The 21,280-nt window shown below is 33.9% G+C and overlaps 1 protein-coding gene across 2 annotated transcripts; it reads left to right on the plus strand.

The window, feature by feature from the left end:
• The first annotated feature begins 77 nt into the window (after window positions 1-77).
• oaf (out at first) lies at window positions 78-10,348 on the plus strand. Of its 2 annotated transcripts, XM_036368395.2 has the most exons (5): window positions 120-136; window positions 462-772; window positions 3,692-3,805; window positions 6,447-6,765; window positions 6,996-10,348. In XM_036368395.2, the coding sequence occupies exons 2-5, from the start codon at window positions 620-622 to the stop codon at window positions 7,274-7,276; spliced, it is 867 nt and encodes a 288-aa protein (XP_036224288.1). In that variant the 5' UTR covers window positions 120-136; window positions 462-619; the 3' UTR covers window positions 7,277-10,348. The 2 variants fall into 2 exon arrangements, with proteins under 2 accessions (XP_069963500.1, XP_036224288.1); XM_070107399.1 differs by having other exon boundaries at window positions 78-772.
• Window positions 10,349-21,280: the final 10,932 nt, after the last annotated feature.

A 21,280-nucleotide genomic window follows, 5' to 3' on the forward strand; every position in this document is an offset into this window, starting at 1 on the left:
CTTTGCTCTACACTAGTGGCTGTCAAACTTTATAACATGCAATTTTGGAGAATTTTTAAAGGCAATTTTACGTGCATTGAAATTTCCTGCCAGTCTTTTGGAACATGGCGGATTATTAAGACGTGAAGCGAATTTAGTAAGCGTTGCTACTTTCATTTAAGATAAAGAAATAAATGTGGAATAGCTGATACGCGAATTTCCTTAACATGTACACCTAGTTAATTGTAACATTTGCTAAATATAACAAATTAATTCAAAGACTTTCCGTAATAATTATAAATATCGAAATTATCGTAAAAGGCCAATTATGGTTGTCTCGTGTTAAATGACGCTTCGTACACGAAAGCAATGCTTCTTTGTACTGTGTAGAATTAAACGCCGTTAGTTCGGGGAAAATGTGTGTTGATTACTTTGCTGAATCCCAAGTGCGCTTTCTATAATAAAACCATTGTAAATTACAGATAAACAAAAATAATTCTTAAGGCAGTGCATAACTGGTTGCATTATCGAAAGAAGTAATAGTACAAATAAATTTGTGTTGCGGTTATTATATGCACATAAATTTGTGTTGCGGTTATTATATGCATATGTATATAGTAACTATATAACTGTATAAAAAATGTGTTTGTATATAAGCAGTATATGCAGCAGCACCCCACTAACCAGCGTACTATGTCTACGAAATGGAGTCAAATTCAACTTTATGTTGATAATATTTTTGAACCTTTTGCTGAATTCACGCAGTCAATTGCTCATCAACGTACAAAATCAAGTGGGTTGTGTAAAATATCAATACAAATATTATCAATTAATTTGCCAAATATTTTTATTTATATTATTTATCTATTTATTTATATTGTTGTATGTACGTATGAGATATGGCTTAAAGCATTTTTTTTTGTTTTTTTAATTTACCGATAATCATTTACATTAGCTCCTACTTCGGCTTCATTTCTATTTACTGCAAAATAATTACCTGATTGTTTTCTATATATGTTGCAATATATTTCTCGAAAGCTATATATATATATATATATAATTTTTGTAGCGCTAACAATAGTAGAATATAAAAAAATAATAAAAATAAGCCACTAGTATCCCTCAGCTGACGCGACAATAGCGCAAAATTTCCAGCTCTCCAATGCATGTAAAAGTCTCCATAAATTTGCCGAACTGTGTATATTGACGAAGGAGAGGCATAAAGCAATTTGGACAAAGAAATTTAGACCAATTTTTTTTAATAATAATTAAATATAAATATATATACATGTATTTGAATATGTTTTCATTTCTTTCTCCTATACGTTTGCTAAAAACAGACAGCAAATAATAAATGTAAAACGCCGGCTTGCCAATTTGCTCCCTTTTGACACCTATGCTATTGTCCATACAAACTCGTGCTCCTTATAAAATAATAAGGGTAGTGTGTTGGGAATACAAATGAATACATATGCACGTTGCCCTTGAACTTGTGCAATTCTTAAACGTTTTCTATGCCTGTTTTCCAAGTAATTTCTAGTTAATTATAACATAAATGAAATATAAGTGTTTGTTTAATCAAAAATATATATATTTTTTGCGTATCTATCGTAAATGTATTAATATTTTTTTTCAAAGTTTTTATAACGTCTAAATTAAATACTCGTGTTGTAATTTCACCGTATTTTTCTACGTTCGAATTGTGAACTTTTAACTTATTGACAAACGCATACAGCGTGGCATCTAACGGCTTAGATTGGCTGTTACCGTAAGCTTCTGTTTTTGATTAAAATAAGGACCAATTAATTTTAAATACGAGTTCGTTTGATACTACAGATTCAATCATTCGATGCAGCAACAAATTGAATTAAAGCGTATCCCCATTCAAAGAAACATTTGTATACTCACTCTTCCAACTTAAAGCAGTTCATTACTTTCGCTTATCGCATGCAAAACCTGCATTCAAGGCTAGTTTTTCTATATGTTTTGCCTCCGCCATTTTATAAGCTTAAGAGTTAGCTGATTTGCTGCATCCGGCACATATACAAATATTTGTGTTTTATAAGTCTTGCAAAAAGGGCCAGGTACATAAGGAAACGAGCAGCCATGAACTTTGTGCTTTTTCGCTTTTCAGCAGTTCATTTATTGCATTTGCTTATCTGGTAACGCCTAGTATACAACGCCTGCTGCCAAAAGCCATTAGTTTGGACCAAGCCAAGTGCTCGTGGCTTTCTTAATGAGCCTCCTACACATACACAAAAGTTTTTCCTTCAGCTTGTTGTTGTGTCTTTTGTTTTGTTGCTACTAGCTGTTTACACTAGGGTCAACTTAAATTAAGCTATCATATTTAAAATAATGTGGGCATGTGTATCCACACTTATAGTGAAATACAGAGTGGTTTCTACATAAATATGTAACATATAGGTATATAAATAGATTTGTATGTGTATAACATCAAAAACTCTTAGTGGGCACTAAGTTCAATTTGTATTTTACGTATATAGGATAATTTATAGCAGGCTTGATAGGTAATTACAATCAGCGTTGCAAATTTTTTAATTAAAAAATTTCGTTTTTAAAATTAGATTTTTATATTAGATTCGATCAATATAACACTTGCGGCATAATTTTGTGAGATTGAGCTTTCAAACTATACAAATAATCAAGATAATAATACTAGTTATCAGTGCCACTAGTTTCTATTCTTTTTTTTTTTTTTTTTATAAATAATAAAATTTTTATGACACCAAAAATGCTATATCTCATAAAACAATTTTTTTTTAAAAGTGGGGTCTTACGAAAATATATTTTAATGCCACCTTTTCACAATATGCCCCTATTCTTACCAAATATCATGTAGTTTTTTAATACTTACATATTTACATCTTACGTCTTTCACGTTTTGGTGTCATGAATTAAGGTACCGTTTACATTCTTTTGTTTCGCTTTCATTTTATGTAATTTTTTCCCTAAGATTTAGTTCATGGATAAGTGGTTTGTTTTGTTTACCTTTTGTTGCCGCTGTTGTTGCTATTGTATGTAATTCAACTGTTCTGCTCGCAGATTTTGTGCATACATATGTATTTACATAAATTTGTGTTTGACCTTTAGCTGCGAGCTTGCTGAAAATATGTATATACATATGTATGCATGTATGTATTTAGAAAAAACTCGTAGTGCTGCTGTAATTTGTTTCCTGTGGCTAACTTGCGTTTAACTTTTGTGCGAAAAATTAAATTAAATTTGCGGTCTACTCGTTAGTGGCTAAAATCGATTTTTTTACTTTTCGTTGAAAGAAAGTTGTTGTTTATTTAAGAATTGTTGCTTTCTAAACAGTCTCATTGCATGTCTAAATGGTTTTCATAATAAATATAAATTTGTTCAGCACAATATTCGAAGTGTTTTATTTGGATACAGTTTTGAAATTTTTTAGTTTTGAAGCTATTTTTCTAACCATAAATATTCTAATTATTGACATTCTGATGATTAATAAATAAAAATCTAGTTTTATTGTTTAACTCTTGAAAATGATTTTTTGACTTTATTATTTTATATTTGAATATTAGTTCGGAGATTGTCACATCTAGGTATTATGCTAATAACCGAAAATTAACAAAAATATTAAATTTATATATTTTATAATATGCAATTTTTTAATCAAATTTGTAATTTATTTTATTTTTGCTTTTTTCTGTTCTCTTTTCATGAAAAGGGTGGTGAGGTCATACAAGAGAGCATCACCTCCAATGTCAGCGAAGACATAATTACTTTAGAGTTTCAAAAAACAGACGGCACGCTTATCACACAAGTCATTGATTTTCGAAATGTAAGTACTATATATTATATCAATAATCTCAACGCTATCTAAATATACAGTATGGCACTAAACTGTTCACGAATATATGCAAAAAGTAATAAAATAATATTTTATGGATATAACTTCAATTTGTTAAATTTTGTCTATAGTGAATGTTAATGCCACTAATTAATTTTCTTCTGTTAATTTTTTTTTTTAATTAACGGGAGTTTACGTATATAGAAGCGAAACTGTGTGAAAATTTGTGTGAACAGTATTGTCCGCTATAATTTTTTTGTCACTTTAATGTGTTGCTCAATTCAAATATACGTATTTCACAGGAAAATATAAAAAATTATACATATTTACTTGTATGTATATTTATTTAAAATTTTTAGTTATGTTGTAGTAGGAAAAATCATAAATTCTTCTTAAGAAATTCTTCGTAAGCAGATGATGACTTAAAAAGTAAAAAAAAATTGTTTTTGCTATAGAAAAATTGCAGGAAAATACAAAACATCCCTCGAACTCGGATTCATAAAGTTAAATTAAGTCAATGTAATTTTTAGTCTCCAAAAGACTGGCGATAGTACCAAAAAGTTATCTTCGAAAATAGCAAGAATTGCCAGGCGCTTAATCGTTTCAGGTGCTACTATCACCGCGGCGAAGACTAATAAAGTTATTCAGGCGGTTCATGAATTTGATGTATGTCACAAGACGATTCGAAAATGCAAAAAAACGACGGTCTGAAGGTCAGAGCGTTTATAAAAATAACTGCCAAAGTACAGAACCGTAACAAAATCTTCAAGTCGCTTGCCGGCAGCTCATGGGGAAAATACAAAGAAACGCTGCTGGAAACATACAAGGCAATCGGAAGGCCTTCTTAAACTACGCTGCGCCGATATGGTCGCCTGGATGTAGTGCAACGCTGGCGAAGAAGCTTCAGACTTGTCAGAACACTGCACTCCGGACCATAACGGGATGCCTCTTGGTGTCTCCAGTCGAACACCTGCACAGTGAGGTCCTGATGCTATGATGGATGTTCAGTCGTTTGTTTGAAGCGGAACTGGCTCCCAGGAACATCAAGAGATTCTTTCTTGACTACGTCGACGACATTGAACAGTACACCGACCAGACTTCGGACGCAACTAACTTCAGACATGCATTGACCGCCATTCACGGTGCAGCCATTAACCCCTTCACCGACTCGCTCTCAGTGAATGGCGTACTTGGAGTCAAACCACCACCCGTCGCAGACGAAGAGCTCTAGTTGCCAAGAGAATAAATCAGTCTCCGCATGACACTAAACCCTTCTTTGCATCCGCAACGAAACCAATCCACTAATCTAACACCTTTCTCCCTATGGACCGACGCCGTCGAAATAACTCGTTTCCTCGGCTTTCCGTCAGATGACTTCGACGACAACCAAACTGAACTTTACCACCCAAACGGGGATTATAGAACCGTTAAAACAAAAACAACAACAAACCTTTTAAGCGAAAAATATCGTAAGGCCCTTTTAAAATACCGCTAAAATTAATGCAGGCAAAAATTTACACACTTAGAGTTTCTTAGCTTCTATTGTTTTGAAATGAATAACTTTAAGTTTATGAATTTATTTTTTTAGATTTACTAGCGTATTGATATTCCTTTTAGTGTATGTACATTATTACAATTTTTTTTTGGTTTAGCCTGAGGGTTTACCCTGTGGATTATCAAAAAGGAAATTTTTGGACAAAAAATTTTATTTTTTAACATCTCACTCCGTTTTAAAGTAAATTTTGAGTTAAAATTTTTTTGGACGAGAAAAAATTATTTAAGGTTAAACTCTTTACATTTATATAAAAATTACCAAATATGACGGTTTTTAATTCAAAGTTTATTTTAACGCTCAAGGAGAGCATGTTGTCGTTTAACATTTTTTTTTAAAACTTTGTTATGACTACAAAATAATTTTTTTTTAAGTTGATAATTTTTAATTGGCCAAAAAGAGGACTCCCCACAGCTTCTAGAGCGCTTATCAAAATACGATTTACGAAATAAAAATTTTAAGTCGAAAATTTGCATTAAAAGTGAGGTGGGACTGGGCCGCCTCTAGATGTTAAAAAATAATTTTTTTTTGTCCAAAATTTTCTTTTTTCATAATCTACAAAATTTACCCGCAGGCTAAGCAAAAAAATTTTTTTTCGCTCCACCCTAATGTACAATGTAAAGCACGAATCTATTTTTTTCGTTTGGTGCACTGAAAAATAGTTTCTGAGACACCACTAAGAAATTCTCTCTAAGTATGAATATATTCAAACTTCAACCGTTAATACCTTTTAAACGTTTAGGCATACGAAAAAATCTTAAGCGAACTTTCAATTTCCTTCAAAATCTATAATCTTTCAATCAAGATATTTTTTTAAGTTTTTGGAAACCAGATTTGAATTTTTCTATCTGATATTAAAAAAAAAATATAGAAAACTGTAAAGGACTTTCTTAGATGTGTCTAAGAATCTATTTTTCAGAGTACCAAGTGGAAAAAAATATACCGTTTTTGACTCACCCATTGAATTTTTCGAATTTTTGTGAACGATTTAGCTCTGTATATGTATGCTTAAAACAAAAATTACAAGAAAAATATGTTTCGTAATAAATTACTATTTGTCGGTATTTTCTCTTTAAAAAGGAGGTGAAAATCGTGAAAGCACTCGTGCTGGGCGAGGAAGAACGTGGCCAAAGTCAATATCAAGTCATGTGCTTTGTGACGAAATTTAATAAAGGTGATTTCATTTCGTCTGATGCTATGGCTAAGTTACGTCAAAAAAATCCCAGCACGATACGTACCCCCGAAGAGGATAAGGGACGAGAAACATTTACGATGACATCGTGGGTGCATCTTAATCGTTCGTTACCAATAACACGCCACCTGCAAACGCTATGCGCGGAGGCGGCAGATGCGACATATGTGCGTAGTGTCGATTTGAAGGCGTGGTCTGAATTGCCAGGTGTGTAAGCTTTTTGTTTTTTTTTTAATATAAATTTATCTTAAGTATTTGTTATTATTATTATTTAAATGTATATGCATATATTTCTTTAATTTTATTTAGTTTGAGCTGACTTTTTAATAGCATAACTCTGAAATACCAACAATATATACTTATATGTACATACATTATACATACATATATTTTTTAATAATATTTTCTTTTTCGTATATTTTATGCTCTTTCCGCAGGGTCATCCATATCCAGTCTCGAAGCGGCAACTGAGAAATTTCCCGATACACTTTTCTCACGCTGCAATGAGGTTAGCGGTCTGTGGGCACCCTGTCTTTGTACGCTCGAAACCTGCATTGGCTGGTATCCATGCGGTTTGAAATATTGCAAAGCAAAAAATGGCGGCGGCGACTCGTCGGCTGCACAATCCAACTATCGTTGCGGCATTAAGACGTGCCGCAAGTGCAGTCAATTTACCTATTACGTGCGACAGAAGCAACAATGTCTATGGGATGAATGACGAGGGCTGCATATGGGCTTTGGCAGTTACTGTAATCATAAAACTTGTATAGTGAATCAGTGGCCAACGACACCAACGCAAACAGCGGCAGTAACAACCTCAACAACAACAACCACAGCCAAAACAACAGCAGCAACAACGGCAGTAGTAGCAGCCGCAGCAGCTGCCGCGGCGGCTGCGACGATGAGCAATCGTTTTCCGTCGCTGTCCGTGTCGCCACAACGACACTGGTATGCTAATAAGAATATATATTGTGGCAGCAATAAACACTGCGTTTCGTACAACAACAATCGCGACTTTGCCACCGCGGTGGCAGTCAATCAAGAACAAATGTTTCTGCTGCAATTGCCATTGCTCTTCGTAGTATCGTCTTCATCGGATGCCGCAGCAGCAGCGACGCCAGTAAACTATTGAAGCTGTTTTCGAAAACAAGTAAACATTTTCTTTTCCTTACATTTACATATATTTGATTAAGTTGCGTAGCATAGTGTAAATACGTACATATATACATACCTATACATAAGTAGTTATCTATATAAGCAATTTTTAGTACATATATACGATAAGCATCAATTGATTACTTATTATATTATGCGACAAATGTATCCTTTAAAATTCATATTTTCTCAAAATTTACGCGTATTCCTTGAAACGTCTTCTTGTTTAAATCTACAACTGCATTTCTTTGAAAAAAAAAAAACCTATTCAAGACTGTTAATGTGTTAGTGTTAGTGTTATAGTATATGATATTAAGTGGTATTTCATTTGCGTCGGGTATGTTGAATATCGCAACGTTCGAGTATTTTCTTCGCACACAAGTTGAAAATTATTTTGCGCATTTCTTTCATCGTCATTTATAATAACTTTCCTTTATTTTATTTAACATTAGAACTTTCGTTTTTTATTGCTTTTTCAAATTAAAACAAAATATTCAAACAAACTGGCAGCACTTGCGTTGCAAAATTGCGCCAACATGTCGTCTCACGCATGCGCAATTGTAATGCAGAAAATTCTCAATCTCCTTGCTCTCTAGCAAAATGATATACATATTGAAAGTTAAAAGAACATTTCATTTAGCGAAAAAATGGAGCGAAAAAAAAATGTTTTTTTTTTTCTGTTTAGCCTAAGGGTAAAATTTGTAGATTATAAAAAAATAAAATTTTTTTTAACATCTTGAGGCGGCTCACTTTTAAAGTCAATTTCGAGTTAAAATTTTTTTTGTACAAAAATTTTTGTATAAAAAACTTTATTTTCACAACTCTTCACATTTATATAAAAATTAAGGAAAGCATGTTGTCGTTTAAGACTTTTTTTAAAACTCCAATAATGACCACAAAAAATTTTGTTAAGTTGATAACTTTTAATTGGCCAGAAAAAGCACTCTCCACAGCTTCTAGAACACTTATTAAATTTTTTTTTTACAAAAATCAGGCTAAGCAAAAAAAATTGTTTTTTCGTTCCACCCTAATGTAAATATGTATTTGTTGGTCGTTAAATGTGTGAACGCGTCGCGGCGATGTTCGTTTACTGTCTGACTGCTGACTGCAGGACGGTCATCGATTCGCGCTGTATATGCACAACAGGGTCATTCATTTACAATATAATGTCGCTATATATTTAGCTCCTTTATGACATAAGCGTTTGTTTGCTATGCTGGTACATTCTTGGTTATATTTATGCCATGGTTTGCACTTGAAATTTTGAAAAATTTCTTTATATATTAAAAGTGGAAAAATGTCGCAACCACAAGCCTGACGTAAACGATACATAATTATCCGATATATGTACACTGGACGCAATTGTGATAAGGAATACTGAACAAATGGTTTTATTTTGATATAAAATTATCAATGTTAAATATTTTTTAACGTTTCTTTCATTACCGGATGTAAAAAATAATATTATTGACGGCCCGCCTCTTGGCATCAGCTGTTCGAGATATGGTATCCATTCAGTGATATCAGTACCAATAGGCTCGTCGCTATCAGCAGGTTCATATGTAGTTGCAGCTCTTTGCTTCTTCCTCAAATTAACTTTGTGTTGTTTTTTAATAAGTTCATCTGTAACTATCGTACTAGTGTGGTTTTGACTCATGCGCGCCTATTTGTTGTGTACATATCTGACAATTACTCCATTCAGTACTGTTGTTGAGAGATCACAAACTAACAGCTTTCTTGCTCGTAAACCTCCACCGACATTGAACAATGCTCCAACTAAGTTTGAGAAAAAATATAGTGCTGGATTTGTTGTGGCAGAGTAAGCAGACTTCTTCACTATGAACATGTCCACCTGGTTACATAAAGTACGAGTCGTTTTTGTCGAACTCGCATCCTTTGAGAACATTGTGGCAGCTTCGTCTTCCATGGCATCAGTAAAAATCCACTTTAATAGAGATCCTGGATTGGTGAATCCAAACGAACGGGAAGCATAGGTATAAGATTGCTTGCAGCACAATCTCTAAAACGGAAGGATACAGTGCCCAAACATTTTACCTGAGCAAACTGTTGAGTCCATGCCTCAAGATGTTTGTAGCAATCACCAGATTGACATATTGAAGACGATTAAAAATGTGAAAGCAAAAATTGAAGTGTAAAATGAAATATTTACTTCGAAATTGTTTTGCCTCTACTTTAAATTGTTTCAAGTCATAGTTTTCTTTCTTCAGGTTCTCCATTTCCGCTTTTACTTGTAACGGAAAGTAATTGTGTTGATTGGATGTTTGCAAATTGTTCATTAAATGTTGCAAGTGTTTGTAAATTGCAACTGCTGGAATATCATCTCCTTCAATTTTCTTTATTGTTTCTTCGAAAATCATGGCCTAAAATTAATTAGATAATAATTAAATAATTTCTTGATTTTAGAAAAATTTCCTTTCAATAAAATGTATTTTCAACTGTTCATGAGCAAAAATGCACCAGAGCTTCCATAGTAGATTACTGCAAAAATGGCGGATTTATCTGGTTTTTTTTGAGGGTTGAAGCAAGGTTGTCATGTATATGTGTTTGCTCGCCACTGTATATAATAATACTTTAGACACTAAATAACTAATACACTGAAATTTCTTTGAAGAAAGCACTTTGCTGGTCAAGAAATCTAGTGTAACTGAAACTACAAACTTAGTGTACTGATATTTATTATACTCTTGCTTTAAAATCATTCGCGGAGCATAATTTGGCTTCTGCGGACCACTGGTGGTTCTACTTAATCTATACATAATTAATAAATAATAAATGGCTTACCAAAATATATAAAATGCTTATATAATTCGGTTCGTCCGGGTGTGAAAAGTTGCATCCTAGGTGCTGCTCTCTTTCACTGTAATTTCTTGTAAGTCCTTGCTATGACTCCTTTCCTGTTTAGTATATAGATACGATGGTTGAATAAACTGGTGCACATATGTATATGTGTTCGTTCGTTACTGTATATAATACGGTTTTGCTCGTCACTGTATATAATAATACTTGAAACACTATATAACTAATACACTAAAATTTCTTTGAAGAAAGCACTTTGCTGGTCAAGAAATCTAGTGTAACTGAAACTACAAACTCAGTGTACTGATATTTATTATACTCTTGCTTTAAAATCATTCGCGGAGCATAATTTGGCTTCTGCGGACCACTGGTGGTTCTACTTAATCTATACATAATTAATAAATAATAAATGGCTTACCAAAATATATAAAATGCTTATATAATTCGGTTCGTCCGGGTGTGAAAAGTTGGATCCTAGGAGCTGCTCTCTTTCACTGTAATTTCTTGTAAGTCCTTGCTATGACTCCTTTCCTGTTTAGTATATAGATACGATGGTTGAATAAACTGGTGCACATATGTATATGTGTTCGTTCGTTACTGTATATAATACGGTTTTGCTCGTCACTGTATATAATAATACTTGAAACACTATATAACTAATACACTAAAATTTCTTTGAAGAAAGCACTTTGCTGGTCAAGAAATCTAGTGTAACTGAAACTACAAACTCAGTGTACTGATATTTATTATACTCTTGCTTTAAAATCATTCGCGGAGCATAATTTGGCTTCTGCGGACCACTGGTGGTTCTACTTAATCTATACATAATTAATAAATAATAAATGGCTTACCAAAATATATAAAATGCTTATATAATTCGGTTCGTCCGGGTGTGAAAAGTTGGATCCTAGGAGCTGCTCTCTTTCACTGTAATTTCTTGTAAGTCCTTGCTATGACTCCTTTCCTGTTTAGTATATAGATACGATGGTTGAATAAACTGGTGCACATATGTATATGTGTTCGTTCGTTACTGTATATAATACGGTTTTGCTCGGCACTGTATATAATAATACTTGAAACACTATATAACTAATACACTGAAATTTCTTTGAAGAAAGCACTTTGCTGGGCAAGAAATCTAGTGTAACTGAAACTACAAACTCAGTGTACTGATATTTATTATACTCTTGCTTTCAAATCATACGCGGGGCATATTTTGGCTTCTGCGGACCACTAGTTGGGAACCATTGATTTAGAATAAAGGATTATCCTTTGTTGTTGTCACCATATTATTTTTGTCCCTCATTGGCAACGCTTCGACTTAGCGTGCAATGCCTTAATTCTTTACCGATGCTAGGGGTTTTGTTTATTCCCTATCGTAAATATACTTAATTTTGAAGTAGATGTACCCCACCTTAGGGGGTCGTTGGCCAATTCTTCGAACGTGTGTGACTCGCTTATCGGGAAGCTGCCCCACTAGCTAAACACTTGGTCTAGTTCTTCGTGTATATGGCTTGGTCCGTCGAGAGAAGGCGTTGTTGAGCGGTTGTAAGCTCCTGAAACTGCACTTTGGTCGGTGTAATGGGTGCTAGTTCGTCGTCGTCCACTATGGAAGCGTCGCTGATGTTCAAACTTGCTACGCTTGGCGAAAGTGTATATTGCCAAGAGAAGTATCCCACATAACCAAATGAGAGGGTTGCGTAAGATGTCAACTTGAGACCCAATCTGCGGACTTCTGATATCCACTCAGTATTACTGTTTTGTTGCCGACTTCAAATTGTTTCAAGCCATAGTTTTCTTTCTTCAGGTTCTCCATTTCCGCTTTTACTTGTAACGGAAAGTAATTGTGTTGATTGGATGTTTGCAAATTGTTCATTAAATGTTGCAAGTGTTTGTAAATTGCAACTGCTGGAATATCATCTCCTTCCTCCGCCGCTACAACAACAACATCAATTTATCAGTCAAATCAAAAATAAGGAATGACGTCAAGAAACAACTTGTTTGATTTGCGATTGGAAGTGCCGGTCGACAAACAAATGTATTGGGCTTTCTGTTAATCAGTAAATAAAATATATTTGCAAATATTTATGCTTCAAATTTACAAAGTTATAGCACTGTCTCACTCGGATCAATGTCCTCAAAGTCCAGTGATAATTTGATATTTAAAAATTCTGGCTGTTGACACAGGAATACCAGGAATTCAGTCTTGATGTCCTCAAGCAACTCAAGACGCAGGTCGGGATCCTCCAGCACAGGCTTCTCTCAACATACCCTTCTATCTCTGTTATACGGGTGCTACGCGAGCCAATCATATTTAACGCTGTTGTTTGCAGGACTTAAAGTAGAGCCGAGCTGAGCTGAGCTTTTATAGTAAAAAATAATAATAAGCACTTCTTGATAAAAATGTTGTGGTTACGACTAAAATTGTCACTTATTTTCAAATAATCTTTTTAACCACATTAGTAAATGGATTATATTCATACTTTTTATCATGGATAAGTATACAATAAGCAGCGGTGTTATCAGGGACGGTCTTATTAAATTTTAGCTCAATCTGAATATCGATGGGACCGCCTTTTATAGATTCATTTTGATGTGTTACATCTAAAACAATTATTGGAGCAGTTTCAACAAATTGATTAGGTGATAAAATTGGTTGTGGAGTGCACCCATAATAACTTTGTTGAAATTTCAAATACATGTCAGATAATAGAGCATAACGATTTCGATCAAATTTAATATTTAGATTATCATATGGAATTTCTGTAAGTAATCTAAAACAAAAAACTGTTTTGCTCGTAAAATTTCAACCAAAAAAACCTACAAAGGTTCATAATGTATTAGAATATAAAATAAAAGATATTCTATTTTAAAATTTTTTAACATAACCATACTTACCAATTGTTTCCTCACCATAAAAATTTGATATAAATATTAATTTTTTTATTTTGCTATATTTCTATTAATTGACGTCTTCGTTTCTTTGTTTGCTGTTATGAAAAGAGTTTGATTTAATAAACATTAATGTTGACTAAAAGTTAAACTAAATGCGTCACTTTTTTGGACGCTACTCAAATGACTGATTCAATGGCGCCAATTTTTGACAGATTCATTGTCTCTGTGTGCATCTCTTATACATTGAACTATTAAGTTTCATAGATGTTGCTCCGCTTATAACACAATTTTTCGTTTAACAACAAAAAGTTAGTTATGGATATGTAGTGATGTAAGAGGTGAAATTTTACAATTGTAGTAGTGAATTGGTTACCTCCGTTTTTTACTAGGGTAATACATTTTAAATTGTATTTGTTAATACACTTATATTTTAATTTAATACACTCAACCAATAGTTTTAAGTTTAATTTTGGATTTTTCGTTTCAGTTTTGCTCTCAGCGGCTGCTATATTTAGACGGATTAAACTGAATTTTTCGTCTTCTGTTTAGCTGTCGTCCGTTTCAGTCGTCTCGTTAAGTTCGAGTCCGCTCCTATGCACCATTCCTACATACATATATAGAGGGTAGATAGTTGATGACTATTTTCCTACTCTCAATAGACTTGTCGAATCGCTATCAGCGTTATCAAACTGTCTTCCACTACTGCAGAACTATTCAATCAGCTGCCGAAAATATCCTCCAACTCCTCATAGAACAAATTTTGTGTAAAGTCTTTTAAAAGAAAATTAATGATTACAACTGAAAAAATGAGATTTCACGCTTACGCTTATTTAACACATGTGTCTTCACTTCAGTTGTACCTTGTAAGGATTGAGCGGGCTCTTCTAGTTTTTGAAGCGACTTATTAAACTCTTCCTCATCAAAACTTTGTAACATTTTATCGAATTCTGTTGGATCAAACACAAAATTGAACATTTGTTGATCACTATCAAAGTTTAAATAATTTTCAGTATCCATTGCTCCACCTTAATGTGATTTCCGTAAATATGTTATTACAATTATAAAATAAAATTCATATTTATACCTTCTTGAACCATTTTTTAGTTTACCATATATGTAGGATTTTATTTGGATATCCAATAGTGAATACACACGTTTACTCGCTTTCGTGGTTACAATGCTTCTTATCTTCTAAAAAACTATAAGTATCGACCGTTACTATCCTATGATGGACGCTTCGTTCAGTCCGTAGTGCCAATAGTCTTTGTCGAGCTACCGTATTGTTCCTACATATAGGTATATATCTATATATATATATTTTATATCGGGAATATATATTATAAAATGATGGTTGTAATTAGCGTGAGAACACATTTAATTGCATTCCAAAATGAAAAACTTAAAAAAAAAAAACGGAAATAAAACTGTCGCGGTTTCAGCGCCTCGATTGTTGTAATCAGCGTGAGAACACATTTTATCAAAATACAAAATGGTCATTGTGTGGCAAATGCAGCGCAATGTTCGCCTCGCTTAGTTGCTAATACAAAACCGGAAGTTGCTAGGTATTTTGAATTTTTTGGGTTTTCGATTGCCACTCCTTTGTTCAACATATATAAGACGTTGACATCTCTACGTAAAGCGCAGATGTGCGGCGACCGCAATCAAATAGTTTAATCCTTCTAAGTCACCCTGATTAGGCGCTAAAGTGTAAGACGTAAAATTGAAAGTTTTTGGTCAATTGCCACGCTCCTGTTTGTGGTAGGCGGGTGTACGATTGTGATTATGAATGCCCGGGTGTCCTCTAGATGATCCATTGTGTTTTATAGGCCCACATACTTTATTAGCCGATAAAACAAAACCGGAAGTTGCTAGGTATTTTGACTTTTTTGGGTTTTCGATTGCCACTCCTTTGTTCAACATATATAAGACGTTGACATCTCTACGTAAAGTGCACATGTGCGGCGATCGCAATCAAATAGTTTAATCCTTCTAAGTCACCCTGATTAGGCGCTAAAGTGTAAGACGTAAAATTGAAAGTTTTTGGTCAATTGCCACGCTCCTGTTTGTGGTAGGCGGGTGTACGATTGTGATTATGAATGCCCGGGGTGTCCTCTAGATGATCCATTATGTTTTATAGGCCCACATACTTTAGTAGCCGATAAAACAAAACCGGAAGTTGGCCCGGCCCGTTTAAAATTGTTCACCCACACCATTATTAAATTCCGATTGGGGATAGTTCCGCGGTGGGGAATGTTAAAATGCCGACGGAAGTCACGCTGAGTCTGGACGATCGATCCGTTAACCAAGAAACGACTTACGGCGAAAACACGGTGCTGCATGGTCCAAACCATCTTGAGTACTGACCTGAAAAAAACTCACTTCGTTGTGAACACAATGAGACCAACCCTACCACTCTGAGGGGCCCAGACGCCGAGTACTACCCATTTGAAAAACATACTAATCCGTTGGCGGACCCTGTATAATTCGGTTCGTCCGGGTGTGAAAAGTTGGATCCTAGGAGCTGCTCTCTTTCACTGTAATTCCTTGTAAGTCCTTGCTATGATTCATTACCTGTTCGGTGTATAGGTACTATGGTATACTATTGCACATATGTATATGTGTTCGTTCGTTACTGTATATAATACGGTTTTGCTCGTCACTGTATATAATAATACTTTAAACACTATATAACTAATACACTGAAATTTCTTTGAAGAAAGCACTTTGCCGGTCAAGAAATCTAGTGTAACTGAAACTACAAACTCAGTGTACTGATATTTATTATACTCTTGCTTTAAAATCAATCGCGGAGCATATTTTGGCTTCTGCGGACCACTGGTGGTTCACGGACCACTGGTTTGATTGATTGACTATTGATTTAGAATAGAAGATTATCCTTTGTTGTAGCCACCCTAGTATTTTTTCCCTCGTTGTCCTTCGTTGGCAATGCTTCGGCTTAGCGTGAAATGCCTTAATTCTTTACCGATGCTAGGGGTTTTGTTTATTCCCTATCGAAAATATACTTGATTTTGAAGTAGTTTTTTGTTCAACATTCTTATAAGTTAATTTGAATTGAAATTCGAATTTTTAATTTCATTTTCAATTGACATCATTACAAGGGAATTTAGTTTTTCGTCAGACAAACTGTTTCGTACGTTTCGTTTGTACGCCAATTCATTGAGAACGTGATTTTTGGAATTTTTATGAGCTGTCAAATCCCGATTGATATTGTTAAATTTACTGAGGCTCGTAAATTCTAACTGGCGAATTAACTGTCCCATGTTTCAGGATCTGTTAACGTTGTCTGCTGTTTCAGGGTCTTTTCTGAACCTTGGTGAACACGTCGCTATCCGTTTTTTCCAGGTTCTGCTGGTGATTCATTTCTTGAAGTATTATCCGCTGTTTCGGGATTTATACCTCTAATTATTGCCGTTTATTTTCACACTTTTTTCAGGCATTTAGTGCTTCACAACGCTTCACAATCCCACGGTGAAATAGAAGAATATTTTAGGACGTAGGAGCAACGAGTATCATATTTCAAATATGGCATTACTAAAGAACTACGATTAAAAAAATGGTGAAAAGTTAAATTTTGGAAAGGTAATTTAAAATCATGTAAATTAAAGGCTTCTTGCGCAGAAATCTTATTTCGGGTTTTTCCTTGAACGGTAGAAGTGTGAGAAGCAGGAACAGAAAAATCTTCGTCTTCACCATCGTTATTATTTAATAAAGCGAAAATTTGATTTTGAAAGTATAAGTATATAAAAGCGGTTATATAAACATAAGTTCTAAATTCTGCTTCAGGAATATTTATGTATAGAAATTCCAACGAAATAAACACTATGAAATTTAAAAATATTTTTTTTTGTTATCGTTTTTAAAAAAAAAAGTTATAATTATCAAAAACCAATTAAGAATAGTAAGATTATTATTTCTAGCGAAATAAATATTCATAAATAGACCCAACAATAAAGTGATTTTTTGCGAATGTTGTATTATATAATAAAATGCGGTACAGTCTTTTCATTAGAATTTGCAGATATCGTAGAATTTATTAAATGTAACGGATTATAATTAATAAATTTAAACTCTGCCAAAGTCAAACACAACCAAAATCCAAAAACCAAAAAGAAGAGAGGGTTAGTGACAAATCTTTGCACTAATCTATTAAAAGCATAAGATAAATTAACCATATTAAAAGAAACAAACAAAATGAATGAGAACGCTTATCCAGTGCTGGAAGTCCTATTTTCTGTCGTCTGAAAATATACTGGCCTATGAATTAACATTTTTTATTTTTTTCTTTGGGAACTGGAACGAGGAACGTCTCCTCGCCAATTATAGGTACACACGTCGTTAATTCGAAAATTTCAAACATTCTTTAATAAGTTGTAACAATCTGGACCGTTTTAATAAAAATTATTATTCAAGAGTTATTTTAATATCTAACGTCATTACATGTACAGTTATCCAAATTCGACCGATCGGTAGATTGTTAGTATATACTGTGTGTAGAAGCTAGTGTTAACTAAAAAGATACATCTATTACCACACTCCACGGATGAAATTTGTAGACTGGATAATAGCAAGCCACTGTCTATGATTATTGACAGGGATATCTCTGGGCCTCACCGAAAATTTTAAGCGTATGAAATGACTGATTACAGGCTGGGAAATTATCCGTGGAGTGTGGCAATAACAGCATCGTTAATAAAAACTTTAACTTGTTTTAAGTAAAGGTAAAAAATCTTACACTGAAACTATTTTATAACATTTATTTATTAATTTCCATAAACTGGAAATTGTAAACGTTTGAATCGTATAGACGAATCTGAAGGAATCATTGGAATCCGTAATAGAAGTACAAACTCAACTTGAAATTTACCACTTTTGAAGTTGAACGCGCATAATAATATTCTAGTAAGTCATAATTGGCTGACATTTTAACATGCGGTTTATTTCGGTTTTCGAAAAACGTTTTTAAAATGTTTGGGTATTTATCTATGCTCAATAAGTAGTTTTTCAACGCTGTAAACATCTTTCAAATTCGCTCAAGAGCAGGTATTAATGCAAGCCATATTGTTTTACTGTAACCCAACAGCTTCTTATATTCTGTATCAGTGGAATCACAAATCTCATTCAAGGCTTCTACTCGAACACTGTAGATATAGAAGAATGAATAGATTTTTTACAATGATGCATTCAAAATCAACAAGGAGACAAACTGGGGCTGTTTTTATAGCGTTGTGAACTACATGAGCTGCACATCCGATTCCAATGAGCTGCCTTCCCACCCTTTGGTGCAGTTTTGCGAAGACATTATTAGCCCCTTTCCTATTCTTTCCTCCAAAGTTGCAATTCGTATTGTCTCCACAAAATGCAACAATTTTCTTGACCAAATCATTAGTACATAATACTTCCATCAAATTGACGACAATTAAATCAGATGTTTCTCCTGGCAGTTCTCGAAATTCTAAAGTTTTGACCCTGACATCCTCATGTGGTAAAAAGTACCTTACTACAACGGGAAATAATTTTATTGATCCATGGTTGGAAGCATCTGTTGATAAGGATATGCAATGGGCATTGCGCAGCTGCTCTTTTAGCTCCTCCATTGCCATAGGCGCCAACACATTTACATTTATGGCCTGTGATTTCGTACGGGCACATCTAAATTTTTGCTCGAAGCAAGTCTGAATTAAGTTTGAGGCACAATCATTCGAACGAAAACTATGGTTTTCTTGCACCGTGTTTTTTTTTTCAATATAATGCTCAAGAATTAATTGTAATTAAAAGTTGAAATAATCAGCTGTTGTTACAGGGTTGTCGTTATGAGCAGTTTCTAAAAAAACTGGAAGATTTAGTTTCTAGTTTTGGCGAAAGGGGAACATTTACACTCTCTTAGGGGACAAAGGGACAGACAGCTTCGAATCGGGACTGTCCCGCCCAAATCCGGACGTATGGTCACGTTAGCCATAGGCCATGATGAAGCCAATATATAAAATATTCTATTATAAAAATTTTTAACCTAACCATACTTACCAATTGGTTCCTCAACATAAAATTTTGATATACTACTTTTTTATGCTATATTTCTATTAATTGATGTCCTCGTTTCTTTGTTTGCTCTTATGAAAAGAGTTTGATTTAATAAACATTAATGTGAACTAAAAGTTAAAATAAATGCGTCACTTTTTTGGACGCTCTTCGAATGACTGATTCAATAGCGTCAATTTTTGACAGATTCATCGAAAAAATTATAAATTTGATTTGAGCTAAAATAACTGTGTATTTTTTCTGTTTAAATTGTTGTTTACATACTTATACAGTGGAACCTCTCTCGAACTCGAAGGGAGTGGAAAAATAATTCGAGTTATAGAGTTTTCGAGTTACAGAGGATTTCGAGTTAGGCGGTAATAGGTTTCGAGTTAGGGAGGGGACGAACAGAAAGGAGAAAGTCAAATAAATATACATGCAAATTCACGTTACATAACTGCTCATCAACATATTTATTCACAAACTTATTTGAAGAAATCAGTAATTTGTTTTTGCTTTAAAGTAGGTTGTTCATTATCTATAGCATTATCTAGGATACAAAGAGCGGAAAATTCTTTTTCTTCTGATTTGCTTGATTGTTCAAGTGATAGTGAATCAAGTATCTCTTCGTCAGATAATTTTCCCGCAGTCATTACTCCATCATCACATGTTATAAAATCGTCAAAACATATTCCAGGTGCTATTGTATTCCATTCCTCAGGAGGTCGTAGAGAATCATCTTCAACTTCTTCGGTTGTTGACGAAGAAAAACCACAATGACCAAAACAGTTTTTTATAGTGGCAGCAGTCACTTTACGCCAAGCTTTATCAGTCATCCACATGGCTTGCAATACATCTATGGAAGTTTTTTTTCCTTCATCTAAATCTCGCGCCATTCTTCTGACTACTTTGCGATATAATGATTTGAAATTTTTTATAATACCTTGATCCATAGGTTGTAATTTCGATGTAGTGTTTGGAGGTAAAAACTCTACTCTTACAGATTTCATCTGTGGTATATCGTGTGATGTGCAATTATGTATAAACAACAGGATTTTTCGTTTTTCTCTTGTCATTTTCTTATCGATGTCCATGAGCCAGTGTCTGAAGATTGCAGAAGTCATTCATGCTTTAGTATTCGCTTCATATCTTAACGGCAGTGATGAACATTTTGAAAAACAGCGAGGTTTTTTTGATTTACCAATAACAAAAGGTGAGAGTTTTTCTTGTCCTGACATATTCGCAGCAAGTAATATGGTTAAACGCTCTTTGCTTTGTTTTCCTCCATGGCATTTTTCATCTCTAAATGCTAGAGTTTTGTCGGGAAGACATTTATAAAATAGAGCTGTTTCATCGACATTGAAGACATTTTCAGGCTCGTAAACGCTTAACAAACCTTTTAATCTTTCATTTATCCATGAATGACAAGTTTCAATATTTACACTCGCACTTTCCCCGCAAACTTTCTTAAAAACAAGGTCATGCCTACGCTTAAACTTTTTCAGCCATCCATTGCTTGCTTTAAAATCAGAAAATCCTAAAGACTTTGAATAAATTTCTGCCTTTTCTTGTAGCAATGGTCCACTGATACTTATATTTTCATCACGACACTGTTTAAACCATTTTAACAAACATTCTTCTAAACCAGGAAACTCAGATATACGCTGTCTTTTGCATGATAAACTTTGGCCGCTCTCAACTTTTTTCAATATATCTTTTTAATTTTTTATTATTGTTGAAAGTGTACTTAAAGGTATATCAAACTGTTTTGCAACATCCGTCTTTTTTTGGCAAATTTTTACTGCTTCGAGTACTTGCA

The sequence above is a fragment of the Bactrocera oleae genome, chromosome 3 (genome assembly GCF_042242935.1).
Source record: "Bactrocera oleae isolate idBacOlea1 chromosome 3, idBacOlea1, whole genome shotgun sequence".
In the NCBI taxonomy this organism is placed as follows: domain Eukaryota; kingdom Metazoa; phylum Arthropoda; class Insecta; order Diptera; family Tephritidae; genus Bactrocera; species Bactrocera oleae.